Below are 22,449 nucleotides of genomic sequence, written 5' to 3'. Positions count from 1 at the left end.
ATATGGGTCGCGCTCATAATTATAGTTGTAATGTGCTTGTGACGGTTCGAACGGGTTGTAAGCCGTTGGACCCGTGTAAGCAGGTATGGGTTGGTCGTACCCAAATGGTGGCGAATTTGGTGCAGCTGGTGCGGAGTTCGCCTCCTGTATAGGACTTGAAGGTCCTTCTTCTTGTAGTGGCGGATAGTGGCTACTACTAGAATGTCGAGGGGTGCTAAAGTGGATACCCTCCTCCTCGTGTGGACATACGAGCATTTGTCCTCCTACGCCTTGGCGGATCAGGCATTACTGGTTGCGCCGGTGGCGGAGGTGATGGCGTAACTGCCTCAAAGCGTGAATCCTCAGAGGGATCCTGTGGATGTCGCGGTTGTTGTGATGTCTGGTGAGGTGGTGTGTAGTACCACTCATGTCGGTCGAACAACGCTTGGAAACTATCTGGTCCCTGATAGGGTGTGCCATGGAAGGATGACCCATCAGAGACTTCTATCGGATGCGTGGGCGTACCACGAGCAGGTTCTGTTGGATCAGTATCTTCATCCATATGGTCTTCGGAGAAGTGATCTTGTGGCCCTAATGGGACAAAACCCGAAGGTTCCTGTATGTAGTCAGCTGGATTAAACTAACCTATGAAGTATGGAGTAGGGTCGTCGTAATTTCGGTGCGATACCGAACGTTGTAGAGGTATGAAGGAAGGTTGCGGGTTGTTGGGATCATTCTCTGAGTTTGGCCCAAAGGAGTGCCGGTATGATGGCGTCGAGCTGTGCGAGGTGGAATGCCTCGCGGGTTCGTAAAGATCTCTTCGTCGTTGTGGTTCTTCGCTCCTTGTCATCGAAGGAGGTCTTGTATCTGACGGTCCAGCTTCGTGATCGTGACGTGTCACGATATCTCCTCTGCCTCTTCTTCCCCTTCCTCTTCCTCGGAATATAACAGGTGGCATTTTCCTGCTCCAAAACTTATTAAAAATCGAATGAAAATAAAGACAAAAGGAGTATTAATCCGAATTTGTCCTAAGTTATTGTCTAGACTCAAGTATGTGCAATTGTGTCATTGAGATTAAACACAATAGGATAGTGTTTAATTCACTCAATGTTGGCTCTGATACCAACCTGTCACACCCCGATTTCCACGTGTTTCACCGGTGGGCCCGGTGGGGGATTACCGTGACGATGTTGGCAACAATATAGTCAAACCACACAATTATATAAATGCACAGCGGAAGCTTAAAGATAAATATATACTTCAACCTCTGGTTGTAATATCAAATGTATTACAGAAGTCGAATATATCCACAGCGGATCAAAATAATAATAAAATATTGTTCATTCAGATACGGCATCGAGTTTGCGAGACTATTCGTGATGCTTAGGAAGCTAGTACCAGCCAATTTCGTATAGTACCTGCACTTAATCTTTTGGGGAAAATACGTCAGTTTACGCTGGTAAATACATTCAACTGACACATTTGAAAATGTTTATTAAAATTGATTTGAATGCACAAGGCACAAACTCTTTTATAACTTGGGAAAATTATTAAAATCTTGTGAACGTTTTACATGTTCTTTTATGCGTTCAGTAGCCCGGGTCGTGCCGGGTTAAAGATTTATAGACACACCACATTGCGTAAAACCGTAGTATAAAAACCAACGGCTACGTCTTTTAATTTAATGTCGACAATGTATACCGGGTGTACGCCTACACCGGGATGTCGATGGTCGTGGCCATTTCGTAAAATGATGCCAAGGATATCCGGGACAACGGTCATTAAACCCCCCAAAGGCTTTTAAGAAACAAAACTGTTTAAATGAGCCGATCATATTATTTAATTAACCACCTAAGCGATGGAAAAATATAATGCTCAACCAAGCGGTATTAACATACCGTAACCCAAGCCCGTATAGGGGAAATAAGTTAAAGTATTTACCTTTGCAAGTATTATTCCTTAATTTGATTAAATCACCGATAGCTTTTACTGGGCTCCTAATCTGGAACGAAGGTTTTAATTAACCTCTTAGAATCCTAACGGGTCTTTTTATTGGCCGTAGCCTAGACCGGTTGGTTCCGGAATATAAATATGGTTTAATCGCGTGAAAAGGCGAAAACCGAGAATGGAATGTGATTATGCCCCAAACAAGTTCAGAGACTTGTTTTATATGGGTTCAAGGTTCACACTATGGATTTTGGGGTTCAAATAATATAATTTGACCCGTATCGGCTTATTTGTGAAAACTAGTTTCATAAGCCGAACCGTGCGCTTAATAGGCGAAACGGTTAACCATGAGAGTCCTACGCTTATTTCCTAAGTCAATATGCCTTAAAGAGGTTGTGGTATCAGTAGGATACCTTCCGTGGTGCCCGTAACGAGTTTAAGTTAATATTATGCCCCGTAGGGGCTTTTCGGTCATTTTAAAGACTTTTAAAGAGCTTTTCGAGTTCTACAGGAAATCTGAGTTTCCCGAACAGTTTATAAAGTCTAAAATACTTTATTTATTATTTAAAATCAGTAGCAACTGGAATCGGGTCAAAAGACCTTGTAGAACTCAAGTTTTGGCCGAAAAGGGCATATTCGGTATTTACCGAACCGTAGCCATAACCGCAGGTTATGAGCAAGGTAAAAATTATTAAAAATCTTTAAAATTCCAAAAATATTATTTTATAACAGTGGGTAAAAGTTTTGGTGACGAAATCTTGGTTTAGATGGGCGTTATGCTAATTGCGCCGTTTATTACAAAAGTTTACTTTAATCGCGCTATTTAGCATAACTCTCATTCTAGACCTCGGATTGGCGTGAAACTTTAAGGACATGCTTATAATTTAGTAAGCAAGGTTATAGTCCGTTCACGTGTCCGAAATACTCGTTTTATTTTTAAAAGGCCGTTACGGTCAACTTTTTAGGCGATTAACGGAAATGCGTAAAAGACTCGGACAATTCATGAACCGATCACAGAGGTCTATACCATCATGTAACCTGGTCCTAAGAGAGTCCTAAGGCATATCTATACCTCACTAAAACGGGTCAGAACTGAAGTCAAAGCAAAAGTCAAACTTTTGCGACATTCGGCTCCGAACCGGGTCAATATAGCAAATGGTCGATTCAAACGAGCGTAAACAAGTTTATATACTTAATATCATGTTTTATGAGTGCCAAAACAGGTTTCATAGCTTATACTTTACAGATTATGTATAAAACGGCAAAATGGCTTTCTGTTGACTTTTTAAGTGCACGTTTGACTCGACATTTGACATAGTTAGAGTGGTGATCAGAGGGAACCCTTTTAGGGGTTTATTACCCACATAAATACCAACTCAAAACTACTTTTGATCCGACAATTCACTGGACCATTTGTGAATTATCGTTATGACAACCGTTAGTTACGACGGTTGAGTTTATAAGCTAAATCTATGGAAATATAAGACCAAAATGGATTTGAACGACTTACAGAAGTTGTATCTTGCTTAGAGAGCAGAGAAGAAATGCTTGGGAGCTTTAGAATGATCAGATGAGTGAGTTTGAGTTGTGATGAACTTATGAACACAAGCTTGCTATTTATAGCCAAAGACATGGTCCAAGATCATCACACAAGGGTCTACAAGTGCTTATGGATCATGGGCAGGTGTCCCTAAGTGTTATGGGTCGAGTAGGGGTCGCCCATACGTCTGGAAGACCCATCATTGAGTGTTTTGCCGCTTTAAACAGCCAACAGCCAAAAATCTGTCGCTGGGCATCCCTTACGGACCGTATGGCTTCGGCCTTGCGGTCCGTAAGCCATAGGCGGATCCAATACAATCATTCCCCCTCCTTACGGTCCGTAAGGCATACCCTTTACGGTCCGTAAGGGGTTAAAATTAAATCTTTTTCAAATCTTTTTGTAATGATTAAGAATCTTGGTAATTCATTACCTGACCTTTCGGGTTTGAAGGGGTAACTTTGCGATATGGCCCTCGGTTAATTACAATTAAGGACCTCGCGTTATTTACCCGTATCGTTAAGCCCCTGGTTAATTTATTTATTATTCAGAAGGCCTTAACTTATATTATTGACGCTTTTAACCCTTCTCCTACGAATTCGATCGTAACTTTCCCGTTTCATAACGAAACCTTGCGAAATTTATATATTATATTTTAGTGAGTGTATAACACTGTTACAAAGCTTTGGGAACGTTAAAGGGTCACTCAGAGGTATAATTAAACATGTTGACACAGTTAACCCCTGTAGCTTGTAATCTCTCACTTTCTTTCGTGTTTCGCTTCCGTACGATCCATGATTTATTCGTTTGAAGGTATGAGCATCATTTAGGGTGACTATACAGTATATTTACCATTGATTGACATTTATAACCCTTGAATTTATATACTTTCAAGGTTTGTCAATATTAGTCCTTTATTTAATATCAATGCCACGTGTAATCAAATGACACGTGTTAACACATTATTGGACACAAAATTTCGAGGTGTTACAATAACACTTAAAACTCATTCTCGAACGTATCTAAAGTGGTTAATAAGATTTGTAACGGTTAAAATGCGGAAACTTGCGTTTTGAAACTTTAAAGTCTACTAAAAACATGAATCTTGTTGGTTAAAAGATCATAAGTTGTGTAAAAGTTGTAGTGTTTAAATATGGTGATGATTTAGGCCCGATCTACGTTGTGGTGGCTCGGATCATCGTTTAACCCAACTTTGTTAAGGTCTTAGATCTTGACATAAGCTTGTTTCTATCGGTACAAGGGTTAAAAGGTGAAACTCTACCACACGAGAAACATGAACTTGTGTAAAAGTGTTTTTACTTGTAAAATAGTATTTAAAACTAGCGGATCTACGTATCTGCAAGTGGTATTTTCGTAGAACCAAGTGTCGAGAAAATCATGTTTTATAAAAGTCGGATGACACACTAACAAATATGATTTTTACAAACCATAAGTGTATAAACACTTGTGAAATGAAAAGTTTCGACAAAATAACAATCTTTGAAAAAGATGACGGGAAGTTGTAAAGGATGATTTATTCTAAAAAACGAGGTTTTTACGGGATTAAGTTATTTTACACATAGATCCACAAAATATAACGGGATCTACACTATAGTTTTCGGAAAAACCACAAGTTCATGTGATTATGCGATTTTACATACTTGTCGACTAGTTTGATGTGTCGGAAATTGATTGATTGATTAAAGAAGTGTTGAAATGATTTTGTAAAAGAAAATGATACGCTAGAAAGCGTGGCCACCTCCAGTTACAGGGGAAACTCTGGCGAAATTTTTCTAAAATCTAACACTTAGAATTATTTACAAGTGTTAGAATTATTTTTGATATGTTTTCAAAATATATTTCGCCACGACTTTATTTACAAATATTCAGAGGTGGGATTTTCACAAAACTAAACGTGATAAATATATATTTGGTAAATATATTTTTCACAACACTGTTTATGATTATTTTGTGAAAATATATAAATATTATTTTTAGAGAAAAAAATAATATTTCAAACGATAACAGCTCCAAAATAATACAAACGCTTACACGACAAACATATAAGTTACAACGGTAATTATTATTACCACTTAATCGTTAAAACGTAACTTACGCATTATACGGAAATATTCATGAACGCGTATCTTGTCAACGCATTATTTTGGAAGTATTATGTGAAGTGAAAATATAATATTTTTGAGAAAAATATCTATATTTTGGAAGTAGAAGTAAAAATATATTAAGTGGTACTTAATGATATAATACAAATACACATGTATTAAATCCCCCATCCTTGGGAAGGAGATTAACTACCAAGTACATGCAAAATATAAACACGAAATAGTTGTCTAACTATTTCCCAAAAACTTAAACTATAAAGCTAAGGCACGGCCATCCGTCTAATAGAATTAGCACATGTAGGTCGTTGCACAGCTGCCTGACATCCGGATTACTTGGTATAGCGACGCACTGACTGTGAGTTCATGTCCCCCTTTTCTCTTAACTGTTTTCAGTTTTCTAAACTGCGGGGGTGAAATACATGTTACAATGTCTATGAATACTTTATACATGGTATGGTTAGCGTAAGGAGGTTGGTTACTTAGATCATGTGAATGGGTAGGCGGAAACTTGAGGCCATTAATCCTCATGGTAGGACCGAGGGACAGAAGCGGTAGATCTATCTGGGTGTAGCGAGCCCAGCCCCAGGTCCAGCATAACGGACCTCGGGGTGACTTAGTGCCCGACGCATAAATCCGCTAGGTTTGAGTCTTCCTACTTGCATTTCACACATATCAATGGCCTTGCAAACCATTGGTGATCTCTTTTTCCTTATTTGCTACATACCAGGGTTTTTGATAAATACAAAGGTTTATTTACTCACTTACACATGAACTCGCTCAACATTATTGTTGATTTTTCAACTTACATGTATTTCAGGGAATTAAAGATCTGGCACGGTATGACATGTTTTCCGCTGCATTAGTCACCGAGGTCATCCAGGGTTTGGGGAATGTGACTCTTTCCTGGACAAGTCACAGTCCTTGAATCATGTTTATGTTATGTTTGAATTTGTAATGTTTGGTGAACAAGTTTATGGTTGTTAGGGTATTATCCCGTTAAGACAATGTTATGGTATTTTTATTTTAATGGATGATCTTGCATATTTTCAATTCATATAGCTTTGTTATGATTAAGCTATGGTATTAAGAAGTCACACCAAATTAACCACGCTTCCGCAAAGCCAGGGTGTGACACAGGGACCATCCGTGTACTTTACTCATTAGATTATCATAAAATTTATAGTGTTCTACGTGCGTTATCTAAGGAATCGATAGATGAACCGTAATAAAAAAGTTGTCTTTTTGTGGCGAGAAACACTGAAATCGTAAAGCTTTGCAAGATGCTGGAAGACAAGGTTCATCAGACAGAGAAGCTTGAAGAAGAAATATCTGTTTTACAAACTCAGCTACTGCAGTTAAGCTTTGATGCCGATGAGGAATTTGATGCTAATGATGATGTTTGGTATATGATGTGTTAATTGTTAAATGTCTGACTATATATCTTTTACTTTTTACTTTTTTAGACAAGAAACAGCTGGAGAGTGGTGATCATAGTGCCGAAATGACGGTAGACATGGATTCCCTTATCTCTCCCGTTAGGCAACCGCATATGAAGCATTCAGGGGAGCAAGAGAAGGGCTCGGTGGCAAAACTATTTGAGCAAGGTGATTATTATATTTCCTGTACGAATAGTGTTTTATTTGTGTGTTTATACTTTATTTTGTTTTGTTTTACAGGTTCTTAGTGTACAACAGTTGTACCGGATCAGTACAATGTATTGGGATGACAAATATTGAACTCATAGTGTGTCCCCGGATCTAAGTTTGTATAGGTGTGACAAACGGGTCAATTTTGGTTGCATTTTTATCTCAAAACGGTCCGAAATACACCCAAAGTTTGTTTTTTTGATGCAAACAGCCTCCAAATTTTTTTTAAAGAGTTAGATCATTACTGTAATAATATCTTTTTTGTTATCATGTTATTCATAAAAAGTAGATAAGATGGTGTCTTCTGGTCAACCCTGGCAGTTTTGACCCAATCACTTAGGTACGGGCCGATGTGGGTTATGTTTTATCTCAGATAGGTGAAATAAAAAATAAAAAAAATAAAAAAATAATGAAATATCCATTGAGTTGCTGCAGGCACAATTGCAAACCTATCAATGAACGGTAGTCTTTTGTTTCCTGTCTTTTGCGTTTTAAAGATGTTGTGTATCGCATAAGTTTAATAATGAAATACATTTGAAGAAACCAACCAGGAGCTTATAATGTCTCAAGGGGGTATCAGTTTGCTCGCAATGACCGCACAAAATGCCGATGATCCTCAAACTCTTCGGATGGTGGCTGGAGCTATTGCTAAGCTTTCTGGCAACGGTAATTACAAACTTTAAATTTACTTACATAACGGTTACTTTTTTCAAATCTATACATATAACAATTCTGGGAACACTAGCTACAGTTTTGTTTTTTAGTAATTTTTACTTTTTAGCCAAAGGTTTATTAACACTCCTTTAACTTTAATAAAATTAACTTTATCCTTTCTACTTTAGTTTAACTTTCGGTTGACACCCCTTGCAATTTAGTTGGTTTATTTTCCCCCTACACTTAAATTTTTGTTTACACCCCCATCAATTTAGTTGGTTGATTTTCTTTTTCATTTTTTAATCGATCTTTACTACAACCCCTGAACTTAAATAAAATTATCATTTTGCTGGTGTTCCTCTGCCTTCTGCAGGTAAACTTTCACTCAAAACGGGTATATCATAATAATCTTGATTTTGGTTTATTTAAATTCCTGTATTTATAATTACAAAATAATGGTGCATGTTGATTTGTTTTTCCTTAGCAGCTTGGTGGTGTAAATCTTTCTGCATTAGTACCATCTGCAAGCAAGGATGCAGTCAATCTGATTTCGGTAAGCATTGGTATTGGTTACTATGCTTTGCAACCGCAAAAAATTTTAAACTAAAGATGTTAATTTTTCCATTGTTTTGCTATGTAGTTGCTTTATCCTTGGGATCCGTGTAAGAGGCCAACAGCATCAGAAGCTCTTCAGCATCCTTTCTTTCAGGTAAAAACTGTTACTACGCCCAACAATCTCTAAAATAATTTGTAACTTAAGATCATCTAATATTTCATCTGTTCTTTAGTGGTTTCACGAGTAATTTGTGCTATTTGCCATCAGGTCCAAAGGAACTTACTGGAGCCGTCGATCTTGTACAATACTACAAATTGTTTCTTCACTATGAGTTCTTTTGCAAGAAGTCAACTTCTTTATCGGTTTTAGATGCACATTACCTTCATAATGTTTTCGGAGACAAAGAAATTCGTAAATGCGAAGGGATGCAGTTAAATCAGCTCATTAATGATAATAAGTCCATTTCACAAGAGGCAATGCATCCATTTGATCTTAATGCTCTCGGGGACGCCTTTCACTTGAGGGAAACGGCTCCCATTGAGCTTCCAGACGTAAGAAAGTTGACTATTTTATTTCAATGCTCAATTTTACATTGCTTTGTTTTACCTATATTACATATCATGTAAAGTACTGAAATATGTAACTAATGAGAGGTGTTATTTTCTTGTGTTGTTTTGTAGTCAAAGAAGGGAGTTCCTACACAAGCTGGAAGATCAATGTGCGAATTAAAGGGCAAGGAAAAGAAGGATAAAAAGCACAAAGACAAAGAACATAAAAAACACAAACATCATCATCATCATAAGGATAAGAAAAACGAGAATGATAAAATAAATCCTCGTGACTCTGGTGCTGAGCATTTGAAGAAACCCCATGAGAAGGTTAGATTCTTCTGTCGTATTACGCTGCTTTTATTTTGAGAAATTTAAAAGAAAATTGAGTAAGAAACTTTTTTAGGCTCATGTTTAAGTCACCCACACTATAAATCTTATTATTGTTATTCAATGGTCTCAGAAAAGGAAGGTTGATGGAGATGAGGACCTTAGTGGCATTCACAGGCACCAGAATACTAAGGTAAACTTGATCAACTTTTGTTTTCAATTCAAAGTGCTGCATTCTTTTAGTTACCTATTTGTGATTATCGTTAGTTATTTAGTTGCCCTTTTGACTTATAATTTTGTAGTATAAGAGATCAAAGATGGATGAATTTGGTGTGATAAGGATAGCAACTTGAAAGTGTATACTATTGTTTGTCCTCAAATGCTGCAATTGGGACTTTAACAAGGTCCTTATCTATTATTGATGTACTTGCAGTATTTTTTATTCCATTTGAATTTTTTTTTGTTATGCTTTTTAGTTTCTACATGCATACTGAAAAGATAGGATCATGACTGCGTCCTTTTTATTCAGGAGGCTTAAGGTAAGCACACGTTTGGTCAAAGATTTCTTATTGTATTTCTTTTCTTTTTTATATTGTGCAATTTATTGTATTCTTGGTTTCTTTTAAAAAGGTTGGAGCAATTGTTTCTTAATATAACATTCTACCAAAGCAAATGCTCATGGTAAAGTCTCTAAAATGTTTTTGCTTTTTAACCTTACCTCTTTGTATACGTTGAATTCATGAGTCATAATATATCATTTGCAGATTTAGGATGACATAGATTTGCTTTTTGGACAGTTTCGACTATTGCCAAAAGGTGCGCTTGGGGGCACAATGGGTAAACGTCATGCTGCTATCGCTTGCTTTTCTGGGTATCGTTTTTTGAATATATCTCATAGTTTTGTAGTATAAATGAGTTCAGAAGCTACAATGTGTTGATCGCAGCTATTGAAGCAGTTCGAGTGACAGGAGATTCCGTTGGATGTGTTGTTACGTGTATTGAGATAAACCTCCCACGTGTAACCACTAGAAGAAGGCTTCCTTCCGTAAGAATGAAAAAATTAATAATATTGCTATGATGTGAATGTTCATAATCTATTTTCTCTTATATATAGATGTGCAGAAACTTATTTATATTTCTTTGAATGTAGTCTTGAAACAACCCGTCATGCGTCTGTGATTACAGTTACTTTATCAAAGGAGGAGGTTGATTTGTCATCTGTCGGGTAAGATAGAGCTATCTGCTGGTTTTGATTTGGCTTCTATGGATTCGGTTTCGAGGTGTGTTGTATGCTTTAATTTGGTTGATTAGAATGCATGTTAAGTATTTGTAGAAATGCCCGAGTGAATATGATGTGTGATTTTGAGTTTAGATGTGAATTAGGTGTTTTAGTTTGATTGTTTAGAGTCCATATTCAGTGTTTATATAAATGCCTAGGTGGAAATGATGTTTGATTTTGATATTCGATCTTGGTTTTAAAAAGCGAGACACACACAAAAGCGCGCTTTGTGTAAAACCCAAAAATTGTACTTTTCGTGCGCTTTTTGGAAAAAGTGCGACTCGGGTGACATGAGGCGCTGAGGCCTGTGCTTTAGTGCGCCTTGCGCCTAGGCGCGCCCTAGGCGTGCTTTTTAAACCCCAGGGTTTTGATGTTTATTAAATGTTTTATATGACTATATGTGTGGAATGCAGTGACGATAGACAAAAACCAGCTATGATTTATCATGATCAGTTGTTTTAATATCAAGTCTTTGAACAACAGCGGTCACTGGCAGGACTGCTCAAACTGCTCCTAGAATTCAGATGCAACAAGAAAAGATTCCAGATTATGCTTATACTCAAGTACCGCCTTCTGCATTCCACTGGCACTACTGCTTAACTTCTCCTAAAAGCGAGATACCTGTTGGAGTTTATGGAACAATGAATTATGTTGGTTCTCAGTTTGTTCAGTTTCCTTCGAGCCAACACCAGTATGCAACGTTGCTAGGAGACAAATAAGATGGTATTTTCTTGCCAAAGTGCTGGTACTCTTGGTTCACTTTTTGTTTACTTTTAAAATTGTTTTTATTATCATTATTGTTCCTAATTTATTCACATACAATATTACCCGAATTCATCATAAGTTTCAAGATGCTAATGGGAATGAAAAGTCAACCATTTCAAGAATGTTGTTTAGGGTTCAAACAAGATGGAGTTCATGTTCGTGTCAAGAAACGGACCTCTGGGTGCTATAAAGTTTATCTACAGTAGAAGTTTAGGTATAATCAAAACTATGTAGTTTTGATGGGTTTCGCATATAAGGTTCTTATTGCTGTGTATGGTATTAATTGTTGGTGTATTAGTGTAAAAACCAGCCCAAGTTTTTCCAATGGTACATGCAAGCATGTAGGAAGAAGATGGACAATGGAGATGGGTTCGGCTTGCTTATTTCATTTCAAATGAAAGTCGGCAGTTGGGGAATAACCATTTAATAAGAGAAAACTCTTTCAACTCTCAATTTTTGATCTGGGATACACAATAAATAGTCTCGCTTGGTTGGAAATTGTTTGGGTCCGCAAAAGTAAGTGTACTTAAAAGAAGATTGTTACCAACAGGGTATTGTGTAACGATGAGTGATATCTTTGATATATGGAACAAGTGTTAGCCTTCGTCACATAGAGATGGGTGTTTCCTCTCATGACTGACTCAGGCATTCGAACGAGTACTGTGGTTGAGAGAAAAGTGAAAGCGTGCTGAATGATTGTGGTAATTGTACTGCAATGAATAAGTGCATATTGTTAGACCCTAAAGTGTGAGACTGACGCATCAAATTAACACAACGGGCTATGGTTACGAACTGGGCTTTATTGGGTTAGTTTATATTAGGTTGTGGACCTTTATAGGTCACTTGGGCCAAGCTTTAGGCCATGTGGGCCAAGCAGGCCCAAGGGGAGCCCATGTAGGGACTTGGGCTTGAGTTAGTATATAAACAAGTTTACAACTTGTTTTAGGGTTTGAACCTCTTGGAGCCTCTTGTTATGAAAAAGTTCTAGAGCTAGAGAGAGGCGATTCGATTGTGGTGTAGGAACTTGTACCAGACGGTTTTGCTAGTTGATAGTAATAGAATCGTGTGCAAGTTTGAAAGGTGACTCGGTTTGGTTTTCGTGTTTCATATTTTCGGTTTATCTTGAATCATCTTGTGTTTGGTTTCCGCACTCTCACAAGATTAGGTTTGATATCATTGAAAGATCCGGTTAAACGGGACTTACAAGTGGTATCAGAGCTTTTAGAACCTATTTCTAGGCTCGGTTTGATATCAAATATTCAAGATTTTCGTTGTATTTGGTTTGGTGTTCTTCGAGTTGTTCAAGTTCTTCGTGGTGTTCATCGAAAATTTATCAAAAATCACTATACTTTGGTGTTTTGATTTTTGTTTAAAGTTGTTAAGATTTGATATTGTTTTAAGTTTGAAAAGGATTTTAAAAAAAAATTCCCAAGTTTTTCGAGATTTTGGTTTAAAGATTTTCTCTTTCCATAATTTCAAAATTGTTTTTAAAACTTTCCATTCACTGTTTTCTTATCCTTTGGTTCCGAATCTACATCCTCCAGTCTCGAGTAGCAATCATCTCCTAGATCTCGACTCATCAACATTCCAGTCGCAACCATTGTCTCGACTCGCACCGTTTCCGACTCGCAATCTCGAGTCGCAACCGCGGTTTCTACTTGCAACTCAGTTTCGACATCATCTGCTGGTTATCATCGTTCACCATCTTCATCCTTCACGGTCTCGAGTACGAAAGCATATCCTTCACGGTCTCGAGTTCCCTTCGATCAACAGGTCTGCTTCCGACTCGCAACGTCTACATCTTTACATCTACCAACGTCTGACTCGCAATCATCTTTTGTGGTTTCGACATCACAGCATCTTGAGTCGCAACCGTCGTTCCGAGTCGCAACCGTCAAAACCTGCAACTCATCAACTCCGGTCTCGAGTCACTCTCTGACTCGCAACCACGGTTCCGAGTCCAACCGTTTCGACTCGCAACCATTGATTTCGAGTTCCTGTCGCAATCTCAGCCTCTCGTTCCATCATCATCTCTGCAACTATCTTCTTCCCGTCTCCGACAAACTTTTCCGATCACTCACCTCTGATCGTACATCATTCACCACCTTTGTCCGCCGTCATCATTCTCCGTTCTTCGTTCATCTTCGTCTCCGTTCATACTCCAACCACCGTAGTCTCACAACCGTTCACCTTCATCGTCTTGCTCGTCTATAGATTTGGCGGTTACAGATTGATATTAGAGTTCCGTTGGGTCTTTTTTGTAACGAAGAAGAACAGTTGGTTCTTTTTGTTTGAATTAGTTTTTAATTTTAGTAATAATAATTATAATAATCATAACATAATCATTTAGTAATTATTACATAATCATTGATTTTTAATAATAATAATAAATAGTTTTCTTATATATTAATTAAAAAAACAAAAAAAATAATAAATAAATAAAATAAAAAAAATTAATTATAAAAAAAAAAGTTTGTTTGTTAGTGATAACGGTTTTGACAGGTTTTTGAGGCACGGTTCAGAAAGCAGGTTCATTCGCGTGCAAAGGGTTTGAGTTAGCGAGTACACGGGTGCTCGTTTGGTTTGTGTTTTGAGGAGAAGAACAAAAGTATCAACCACCCATTGAAATTATGACATTACGTGAAGAGATACTTTCTGTCTTTTGCACACCTGAGTGTAGAGAAAGAGTTGAGGCATATCGGTTACACAACGCTGAGTTGATTCAAGACTACAAAGATATTAAAAATAAAAACTTTACTTTGGCTAAAAATGAAAAACTTTATAAAGAAAAAATTGAAGCCCAAAGGAAAGATATCATTCAGTTGAAAGAAGATCTCAGCGCTAAGAATTGTAACTTTTTAGATGCTCTAGCAACAATTAGTGACTTGACCAAAGAACTAGAAGACTTAAAGTTGAAATATCAGGTAAATGAAATTAATATTAAAAAGTATGACACTTCTAGTAATTTGGTCAAGAACATTTGTGATATTCAGCTTGAGTACAAAGAAAAGAAAGGGGCTGGTTTGGGATACACTAAAACTCCTCCTCCATACAATCATAATTATACATATCTGCCTTTCACGGAAGAGGAGTTAATGAATGAGGACAAGATGACTTACGGTCCAAAGACTGATAAGTCATCATTCAACAGCAAACCTGTTGAAAAACAAGCGACTCCTCTGATCACGTTTACTTCTCCATCTGTGAATGATACTAATACTTTGTCCTCCCCTGCAGATGAAGTGAAAGTTGAAAATGTAATTGAGGATGAACAAGCATCAGAGTCTGATTCATCTGAAAATTTAATAAATGAACCCAATCCAGACTCTATTTTGGCGTGTAGTATTTTTAACTCGGTTTTTCGCTCTGTGTTTAATTTTAGGCCTAATGGTTTGGGCGAAAATGTTGATGCTTGTGTAACAGCGACTGAATCGGCAGATGAAACGAATGAGTCAGCTGAACCATCTGATTCCAAATGTGATTCATCTGAAGCAGTTGATTCTGAGAAATTGGAATCAGTTGATTCTAGTGGTTTCAGCCCAAAGGTGTCATGTGCAGAACCGTCCTGTGCTGAAAATTCGGCAAATGTTTCAGCTGAAGTTTCTACTAAAGTTTCTAGTGTTTCATCTGACAAACCAGAACTCTTCGATTCTGTCAAAGCTGATGACATGAAAGATAAAGAGAAGACTGATGTGAACAAGGCTCCAAGTACAATATCTGAGAAGTCTGAACCTTCTGTTAGAAATGAAAAGGTTCAGATCAAGCAACAAGAGCCGAAACGAGCAAATAGAAAGAGAAGGAATGAGAAGCCTAAACATCAAAGACAACCAGGCTCTCCACAGTCCTCAACGGGCAGCAATCTTCCGCAAAAGGCTCGTAATGTGAAAAATACTTTTGTTAAGCCAGTCTGTAATGGCAAATGTGAGAAATATGCATTTGACTGTGCTAACAAAGCTTTCAGAAAGACTGGTGAGATTTCTGAACAAGACTTGCAGTCTCAACAAAACAAGAAGAATCAAAAGAAATCTCTACCACAGAAGGCCCCAGTAAATGACAAGTATAGGCATCCAAATTCATCTTCGTCTACTGGAAATGTGCAACATAAACAAGAACAGAAAGGACCGGTTCGTCCTTCAGGGCCTGCAAGAGCAAATCCAGCTGATCAGAATACTTTCTACATGAAAAGACAAACATGCTTCAATTGCGGCATTGCTGGTCACATTGCTCGAAACTGCACACATCGTCCCTATGTACCCTACTATATGCAAAATCAGAGGGTTACACCTAAGGATAAATACTATTCTAAGCCAATGAAGGTATCTTCACCTAAGGCAATGAAGAATGTGAATCCCAAGGTTAAACCTTCTGATGGGGATTGGAATGCTGCTAAAAACAAACGCAAGGCTGTTCAGGAACAAAAACGTGTTTCTAAAACTAACAAACCTGAAACAGCTAAAGTTGCTCAACCGAAGGCAACAAACGCGTTTGCTAGACCGAAACAGTTTTGGAAACCCAAATCCAAAGCAGCAACGTCTCCAATCCTTGAAATTAAAGGGGACTTGTGTTTGAAAGAAGTGTCTTATTTTGATGCTTCAGGTAATCCCAGGACCACGATGGCCTGGGTACCCATGTCTTACTAATCTCCTTACTTTTCAGGAACAACTAAGGAGGAGCTGTTGACAATCTCTGGAATGTTGATAGCGGTTGTTCCAGAGATAAAAACGGGTAACATTTCACTGTTGCAAAAAGTTCAAATTTTTTTTACAGATGATATGTTTCCTTTGGAGGAGATTAGAGAAGTAAGATAAGATCAGCAAAAGCTACCGTTTAAATTCAGTACTTTGATTTGAATTTGATTAGTCTTCAGTCTGATGACAGAACGGTTAAGCAAAAATATTTTTCTCTCTTTTTCTTAGTTTATAACTTTGTACATAAAGTGTCCTTTCTCTAGTAAATGGTAAATTTGCGCAAAAATACAAGATTTATGCACAAATTTAGGGGGGGGAGAGGAACATATAGATAGATATAGAGTCTTGGGGGAGAAAACTCTCAGAAAAGAAAAATTCAAAAAGAGTTTGCTGTATATATATGCATTGTTTTAGGGGGAGAAAATGAGAAAAATACAAAAACATTAGAAAAATGAAAAAGCCAAAAAGAAAAATTGCATGATATGGGAAGTGAAATAAATGTTTGTGTTAAAGGGTTTGACAAACACATGTAAGGTGTCATAGCTGAAAAGACTAGGATCTACTGCGATATGTCGATAGGCTTGACGCTCAAAATGATAATAGATATTAAGTGATATAAACATAACGAACTATGTACCATGTGGGTAACATACCAACGGCGTATGATTTTATGGTCTTAAATCTTGCATTGATAGATAGCCAACATCTGAGGTTTCGGGTCTTTATATTGTTGAATCATCCGGGGATATCTTGGCTGTTCTTCTGCTTAGAACTAAAATTGTACATGACCCCAGGAAAGAAAGTCACTTGGAATTAGCTCATTTCTATTTGAATGTCTGTATGTTATCCCGATACACACAATTTTGATCTGATTCTGAAATCTTCTCTGAAAAAGTCGTGTACCTCCTCTGCTGCATCCAGATATATGCTGACCTGGAGGTGCTAGGCAACGTCAGCTTCTGCTGCATCCAGATACAGGCTGACCTAGCTGTACGTTGTCGCGCTATAGATCTAATACACCCGAAAGAGGCCCTCTAGTGCCCAAAAGAAACCCCAAGAAACCTATATCAAATTGAGAAAAACTCATTTGATCTGTATATTATACCATCTCTGCTTAAGATCTATTCTGTTCTCTTCTCAACCTATTCCCAGTTAAGATTTCAGAAATCTGGATTGGACTTGTGAAATATGTGGTAGGGAAGATACTTGCATGATAGAGTGTGCTGTTTACATTTTTGGGATTTGATTAGTATTTATTTGGGTGTTCAGTGTTAAGAAATCAAAACATGATAAAACAGATTATATGCAGACCTAGACACAGTCAGGATATCTTAAAGGATGACATCAGTATACTCACCTGCTACGATGAATCGTTGTGCTTACCTTGATCGCGGGGGTATGTCTTGGAATGGGACAAACGGGTATAATAGTATAATATTACCTTAAGCATATCACGAAGTTGAAAATTGAAAGTTGAGCGTTAAAGTTTAAGTGGACAAACATATTGGCAATCGCATAGACCAGTTTGATTAGGCTCGTGCTGAAAAGTGTTCCTTAGTCTGCCTGAGAACGAATTTTGATCCCATTGCAATTGTAATTGTATATTATGGTAGTTGTTTATATTTTGAGTTTTTATTTGTTTCTAGTTTTTTAAAATAAAAAAAATGAAAAATTCAAAAATACAAAAATAGTGTCTTGCTTTTCTATAAAACCAAAAATCCAAAAATAGAGTGTTTATTTGTTTTCTTAAAAATAAAAAAAATATAACCGTTCTTGAAGATTTGACTGATCATCAAAAGTTAAAAGAATTTAAATTGTGAAATTTTATGTACCTAGTGTTCATGTGGTACTCTCCCTGTTGCATAAGAAATGTTTGCTTATGAGTTTGTGAGCATGTGCAGAACTTGATTTCAATCAAGAACAGGGGTTGATGAAGATTGAGATGTTGTTTGCTGTTAACGAAGCCTGAAGCAGCACAACAACAAGATGTACCTGAGTCAGAAGAACCGGATACGAAACTCCGTCTGACAGTGGAAGTACGTTTGAAGAAGTACCGTGAACCTGCTTGGAAGAAAAAGACTGAAGAAGAAAAGAGCTGTTGAGAATCCTCCTCTCACATTCTTTTTGACAAAGATTTTCAAGCAATGCTGATAGAGATCCTGATATGAAGCTAACCACAAAATCTGAAGAAAGAGACCCAGTGCTGAGAGTTCAGAAGTCAAGAACTTCCACAACATCTGCAGCATAGCATCAACCATAGATTTCGTTGAAGACGTTGCTGAATTCAAGTTATGAAGACAATTTGATGGCATCAGTCTAGGGGGAGATTGTTAGACCCTAAAGTGTGAGACTGACGCATCAAATTAACACAACGGGCTATGGTTACGAACTGGGCTTTATTGGGTTAGTTTATATTAGGTTGTGGACCTTTATAGGTCACTTGGGCCAAGCTTTAGGCCATGTGGGCCAAGCAGGCCCAAGGGGAGCCCATGTAGGGACTTGGGCTTGAGTTAGTATATAAACAAGTTTACAACTTGTTTTAGGGTTTGAACCTCTTGGAGCCTCTTGTTACGAAAAAGTTCTAGAGTTAGAGAGAGGCGATTCGATTGTGGTGTAGGAACTTGTACCAGACGGTTTTGCTAGTTGATAGTAATAGAATCGTGTGCAAGTTTGAAAGGTGACTCGGTTTGGTTTTCGTGTTTCATATTTTCGGTTTATCTTGAATCATCTTGTGTTTGGTTTCCGCACTCTCACAAGATTAGGTTTGATATCATTGAAAGATCCGGTTAAACGGGACTTACACATATCTTTGTCGTCTGAGGTTGAGGTCTTTTATAGTTTAATGTAGGGTAGACACAATCGATACACCATACTGAATGTCATATCGATATCCAATTGACTTTTGCCAATGGTATCTTTCCTACTGTAGGTGATTTCTGCTCATGAGTGCATCATGGGTAAAGTCACATCGTGTATAATGTTTCCGTAATTTACCTTGATAATAGGGTGCTTGTGATTCGAATTTTGTACTCCATGGTTATACTAACCTCGATGTGGTGGTCCGAACGGCATGGTTCATGTTTAGGGTTACGTCTTTAAGGGCGGTGGGAGTGCAACCGCATCCACTTGTGGCAATACTGCCACAACAATAGGAATCCTGCATTCAAACCAACAAAATATTTTACTTTTGTCTTTGGTATGCTAAGTTGGTTACATGACACATAAGTTCATTATTAGTTTCTTTAAAATAATTTGATGTTCAGTAAAACAAAAATTTACAACTTAATTATTAAAAAGAAACACTTGGATAAAAATTTAATGACCTTACGTTATCAAATTGCTTCATTATGCTTCATCTTAAGTACACACCTCAACTCAATACCTTAAAAAACTCACTCTAAACCAAAGAGGCATCACCAATAGAACCAACGGTGCACCATGTTACCAAGAAAACACCGTGTCAACATGATACGAATCAAAGAGGCAATGAAACAAAACGGACAGGCTACGGGTCACTCGAGATCCAGATACACAACTCCACCAACCTATAGGGAAGTCTAATACGAGTTTAGGATACATAAATCACAATTTAAACATGTGATTAGATTCCAAAGAACACAATTTAAATTGCCAAATTTAAACTAGCAATCAGCAACGGAAGAATTGATTCTAATTCACGAATCCATGGAGATAAAATTAACACTTTTATAAACTCGCCGCTGATGTAAACATGTGAACGTGGGTGTGCATGAAATGCTCATGCGTGTAGTTGCTAGGACTTTAAAGGCGACGGCTGAATTAGGTTGGTCCATGCCGCTCCACCCGGGTAGGGTTGTGGGTCTGTTGACTTGCTTCTCTATGCTCCAACCGGATCTTTTATGGGTTGGCTATCACAACATGTGAGCACCAATGTGAACCACTTTCAACCAATGTTTTAAAAACCGGTTCAAACCGGCCGGTTGTACCGGTTGAACTGTAGATTAAAAAAAAAAAGAAACAAAACACCAAGAAAAAATACTGTGTACATACATTAAGTCATAGCGTGAAGTAGTTGAAATCTCAATATAAGTAGTTTTTATTTGATAAAATGAAGAATGGGTAAAAAAGGTAAATGACAGGGCATAGAGTTTTGAAAATTTACATTGATATTTTGGGTTCAAAAAAAAGTATCTACATATTATTGTTGCTACGTGTTGTCATATGACGTATCATGTTTTTAACGGGTTAAAATTTATGTTAGCTTTAAGTAATGGAATCTGGTAAAGAATTATTTGCAAATGCACACGAAGAGGATATAACATAACCAAAGCAATCGTCGAATTTCGTGATCATTTTAACAATGTGATAATTGGACGGTGGAGATCGTTCTGGAGGTCAGGCCAGGTTTCATGAGATAACAAGTGATAATTTGACTACTTTTAATGAAGTATATGCTGTTACAAACATGACTGATGATGAGTCAATTATTAATGAGCTCCAATGAGGTCTTTATTTATACAATCAGATGATTCATATTAATACATTAATATTTATAGTTTATAAAATTCTATTGTTACTCACGTACTTTTAACATTTGTCTCTAGAAAACATTCTTCAATGTGTCAAAAGTCAAACTACCATCACAACCGCTAACAATGATGATGTGAATACGAGTTGTTATAATAATAAAATAAACAAGCGTAAACTGGTTGACGTCTACAACTCTCCAACTTCAAGTAACATCAAGGATTCGGAGAAAGTTAGCAAGAAAGAGATTGAGCTTCCTATATCTAAGAATTGAAAATTAGTTTTTATGTTTTTACGTCTTAAACATTAATTTTTTTATTATTTCTGTTTGTTGAGTTTACTGTTTGATGTTTATTTTGTTTTTATATGTGTGAATAATTCTATCGTTTTTAAAGTAAATAATTTTGTTTTTATTTAAGCTAATCGTCCATACATTTGACATTTAAGGCTTTTATCACCTTGGTCAAAATACTCTATTTAACATAAATCAATGAATCTTTATAAAAGAAAAACCAAAACCAATTACATAAGATTTCAAAAAAAAAACCGTTGATTATAATTCCTTTATTAATGTATTTCGTTGCAAATTCAAGTAATAACGTATTCTAATATAATTTAAAAAAACATGTTGTTTATGTACCTTTTATTATCGAAAACTAAATTCTCCTAACCCGGGATGTTCCCGGGTGATAGCCTAGTTGTTTCTAAGTACGAGGTCTCCTGGCTTGAAGCGTTCATGCTTGACTCTCGTGTTGTAATAAGCTTCCATCTTTTGTTTGTACTTGGCTTCTTGAATGGCAGCTTGATCGTGTGTTTATTCGAGGAGTTGCAAGTTCAACATGGTCACTTTGTTGTTTATTTCGGGATCCATGTTGAGTATTCTTTGAGTCACAACTCCTATTTCAGCTGGGATCACAGCTTCTGATCCGAACATCAAGCTGTAAGGTGTTCTTTTATGGCTTGTTTTTTCCGTTGTTCATATAGCCCATAGAACGTTTGGCAACTCTTCAATCCAATTGCTTTCATTTCTTCCATATCGGGTCTTGATCCCTTCAACTATGCTCCAATTCATCCTTTCAACTTGGCCGTTTGATTGTGGGTATGCAACTGAGCTGAATACATGAGTTATTCTGAATTCTTTGAACCAATTGCTAAAAGGCTTTTTAGCGAATTGTTTCCCATTATCTGTGACCAGCACTCCTGGCAGCCCAAAGCGACAAATTATGTTTTCCCAAACGAAGTCGATGACCTGTTTGGCCGTGATTTTTGCAAGTGGTTTGACTTCAGGCCACTTGGTAAAGTAGTCTATGGCCACCAATAGAAACTTTACTCCACCTTTGGCTAGTGGGAATGGACCAACGATATCCATCCCCCATTTATGAAATGACCAAGCTGAAGATATCGGAACAAGATCATGTTTGGGGCTTTTGGGCACCGGTGCATGTATTTGGCAAGCTTCACATTTTCTTAGTTGTTCGGAGGTGTCTCGGTGCATGGAAGGCCAAAAATACCCGAGATTCATTAGCTTGGCAACCACCGTCCTTGTCCCAAAATGGGATCCACATATCCCTTCATGAACCTCTTTGACCAGGTACTGGTGTTGTTCAGGGCCAACACATCTTAGTAATGGTTCAAGGTAACCCTTTTTGTAGAGGATTTCACCTTGCAATACATACTGCCTAGATTTAATTTTAACCCTTTCAGCCTCTGTTTGATCTGCAAGTAACTCACCATTTTTGAGGAACTTTTTAATAGGAGTCATCTAATTGGGGTCTTCTTCGATGATTACATCTTGAACCTCCAATTCTTGAATCGAAAGAGTTTTCAACACCTCCACCAATACCTTTTTGGTAAGATGGGCAAAGGTGAGAGAGGCAAGTTTGTTCAAGGC

At 37.4% G+C, this 22,449-nt stretch overlaps 1 protein-coding gene and 2 long non-coding RNA genes across 3 annotated transcripts in view; all 3 read left to right on the top strand.

Moving 5' to 3' along the window:
• The window catches only part of LOC110935809, a 74,610-nt gene extending 66,480 nt beyond the window's left edge, over window positions 1–8,130 (top strand). The window contains exons 2-4 of the long non-coding RNA XR_004881343.1: window positions 6,858–7,190; window positions 7,263–7,694; window positions 7,773–8,130. This is a non-coding gene — a long non-coding RNA (uncharacterized LOC110935809). The remainder of the gene's footprint in view (window positions 1–6,857; window positions 7,191–7,262; window positions 7,695–7,772) is intronic.
• Window positions 8,131–8,419: 289 nt separating this feature from the next.
• On the top strand, window positions 8,420–9,739 carry LOC110932980 (mediator of RNA polymerase II transcription subunit 19a-like). The gene is made up of 6 exons (XM_035981083.1): window positions 8,420–8,424; window positions 8,527–8,595; window positions 8,675–8,993; window positions 9,123–9,320; window positions 9,454–9,513; window positions 9,623–9,739. Exons 1-6 carry the CDS (start codon window positions 8,420–8,422, stop codon window positions 9,671–9,673), a joined length of 702 nt encoding a protein of 233 aa, XP_035836976.1. The 3' UTR covers window positions 9,674–9,739.
• A 1,446-nt stretch (window positions 9,740–11,185) lies between these two features.
• Window positions 11,186–11,975, top strand: LOC110934398. The gene is made up of 2 exons (XR_002588303.2): window positions 11,186–11,578; window positions 11,663–11,975. It is a non-coding gene; the product is annotated as an uncharacterized LOC110934398 (long non-coding RNA).
• The last annotated feature ends 10,474 nt before the right edge of the window (window positions 11,976–22,449 follow it).

The sequence above is a fragment of the Helianthus annuus genome, chromosome 2 (assembly GCF_002127325.2).
Source record: "Helianthus annuus cultivar XRQ/B chromosome 2, HanXRQr2.0-SUNRISE, whole genome shotgun sequence".
NCBI lineage: Eukaryota > Viridiplantae > Streptophyta > Magnoliopsida > Asterales > Asteraceae > Helianthus > Helianthus annuus.
Note: the sequence above shows the minus strand (reverse complement) of the source record. Positions and strands in the feature narration are given on the sequence as shown.

Bases quoted from the DNA above. Each gene is read 5' to 3' on its own strand.
- LOC110932980 (XM_035981083.1), top strand. The intron at 8,596-8,674 runs GTAAAAACTGTT...TCTGTTCTTTAG, and splicing joins TTCAGCATCCTTTCTTTCAG to TGGTTTCACGAGTAATTTGT. The intron at 9,321-9,453 runs GTTAGATTCTTC...CAATGGTCTCAG, and splicing joins TGAAGAAACCCCATGAGAAG to AAAAGGAAGGTTGATGGAGA.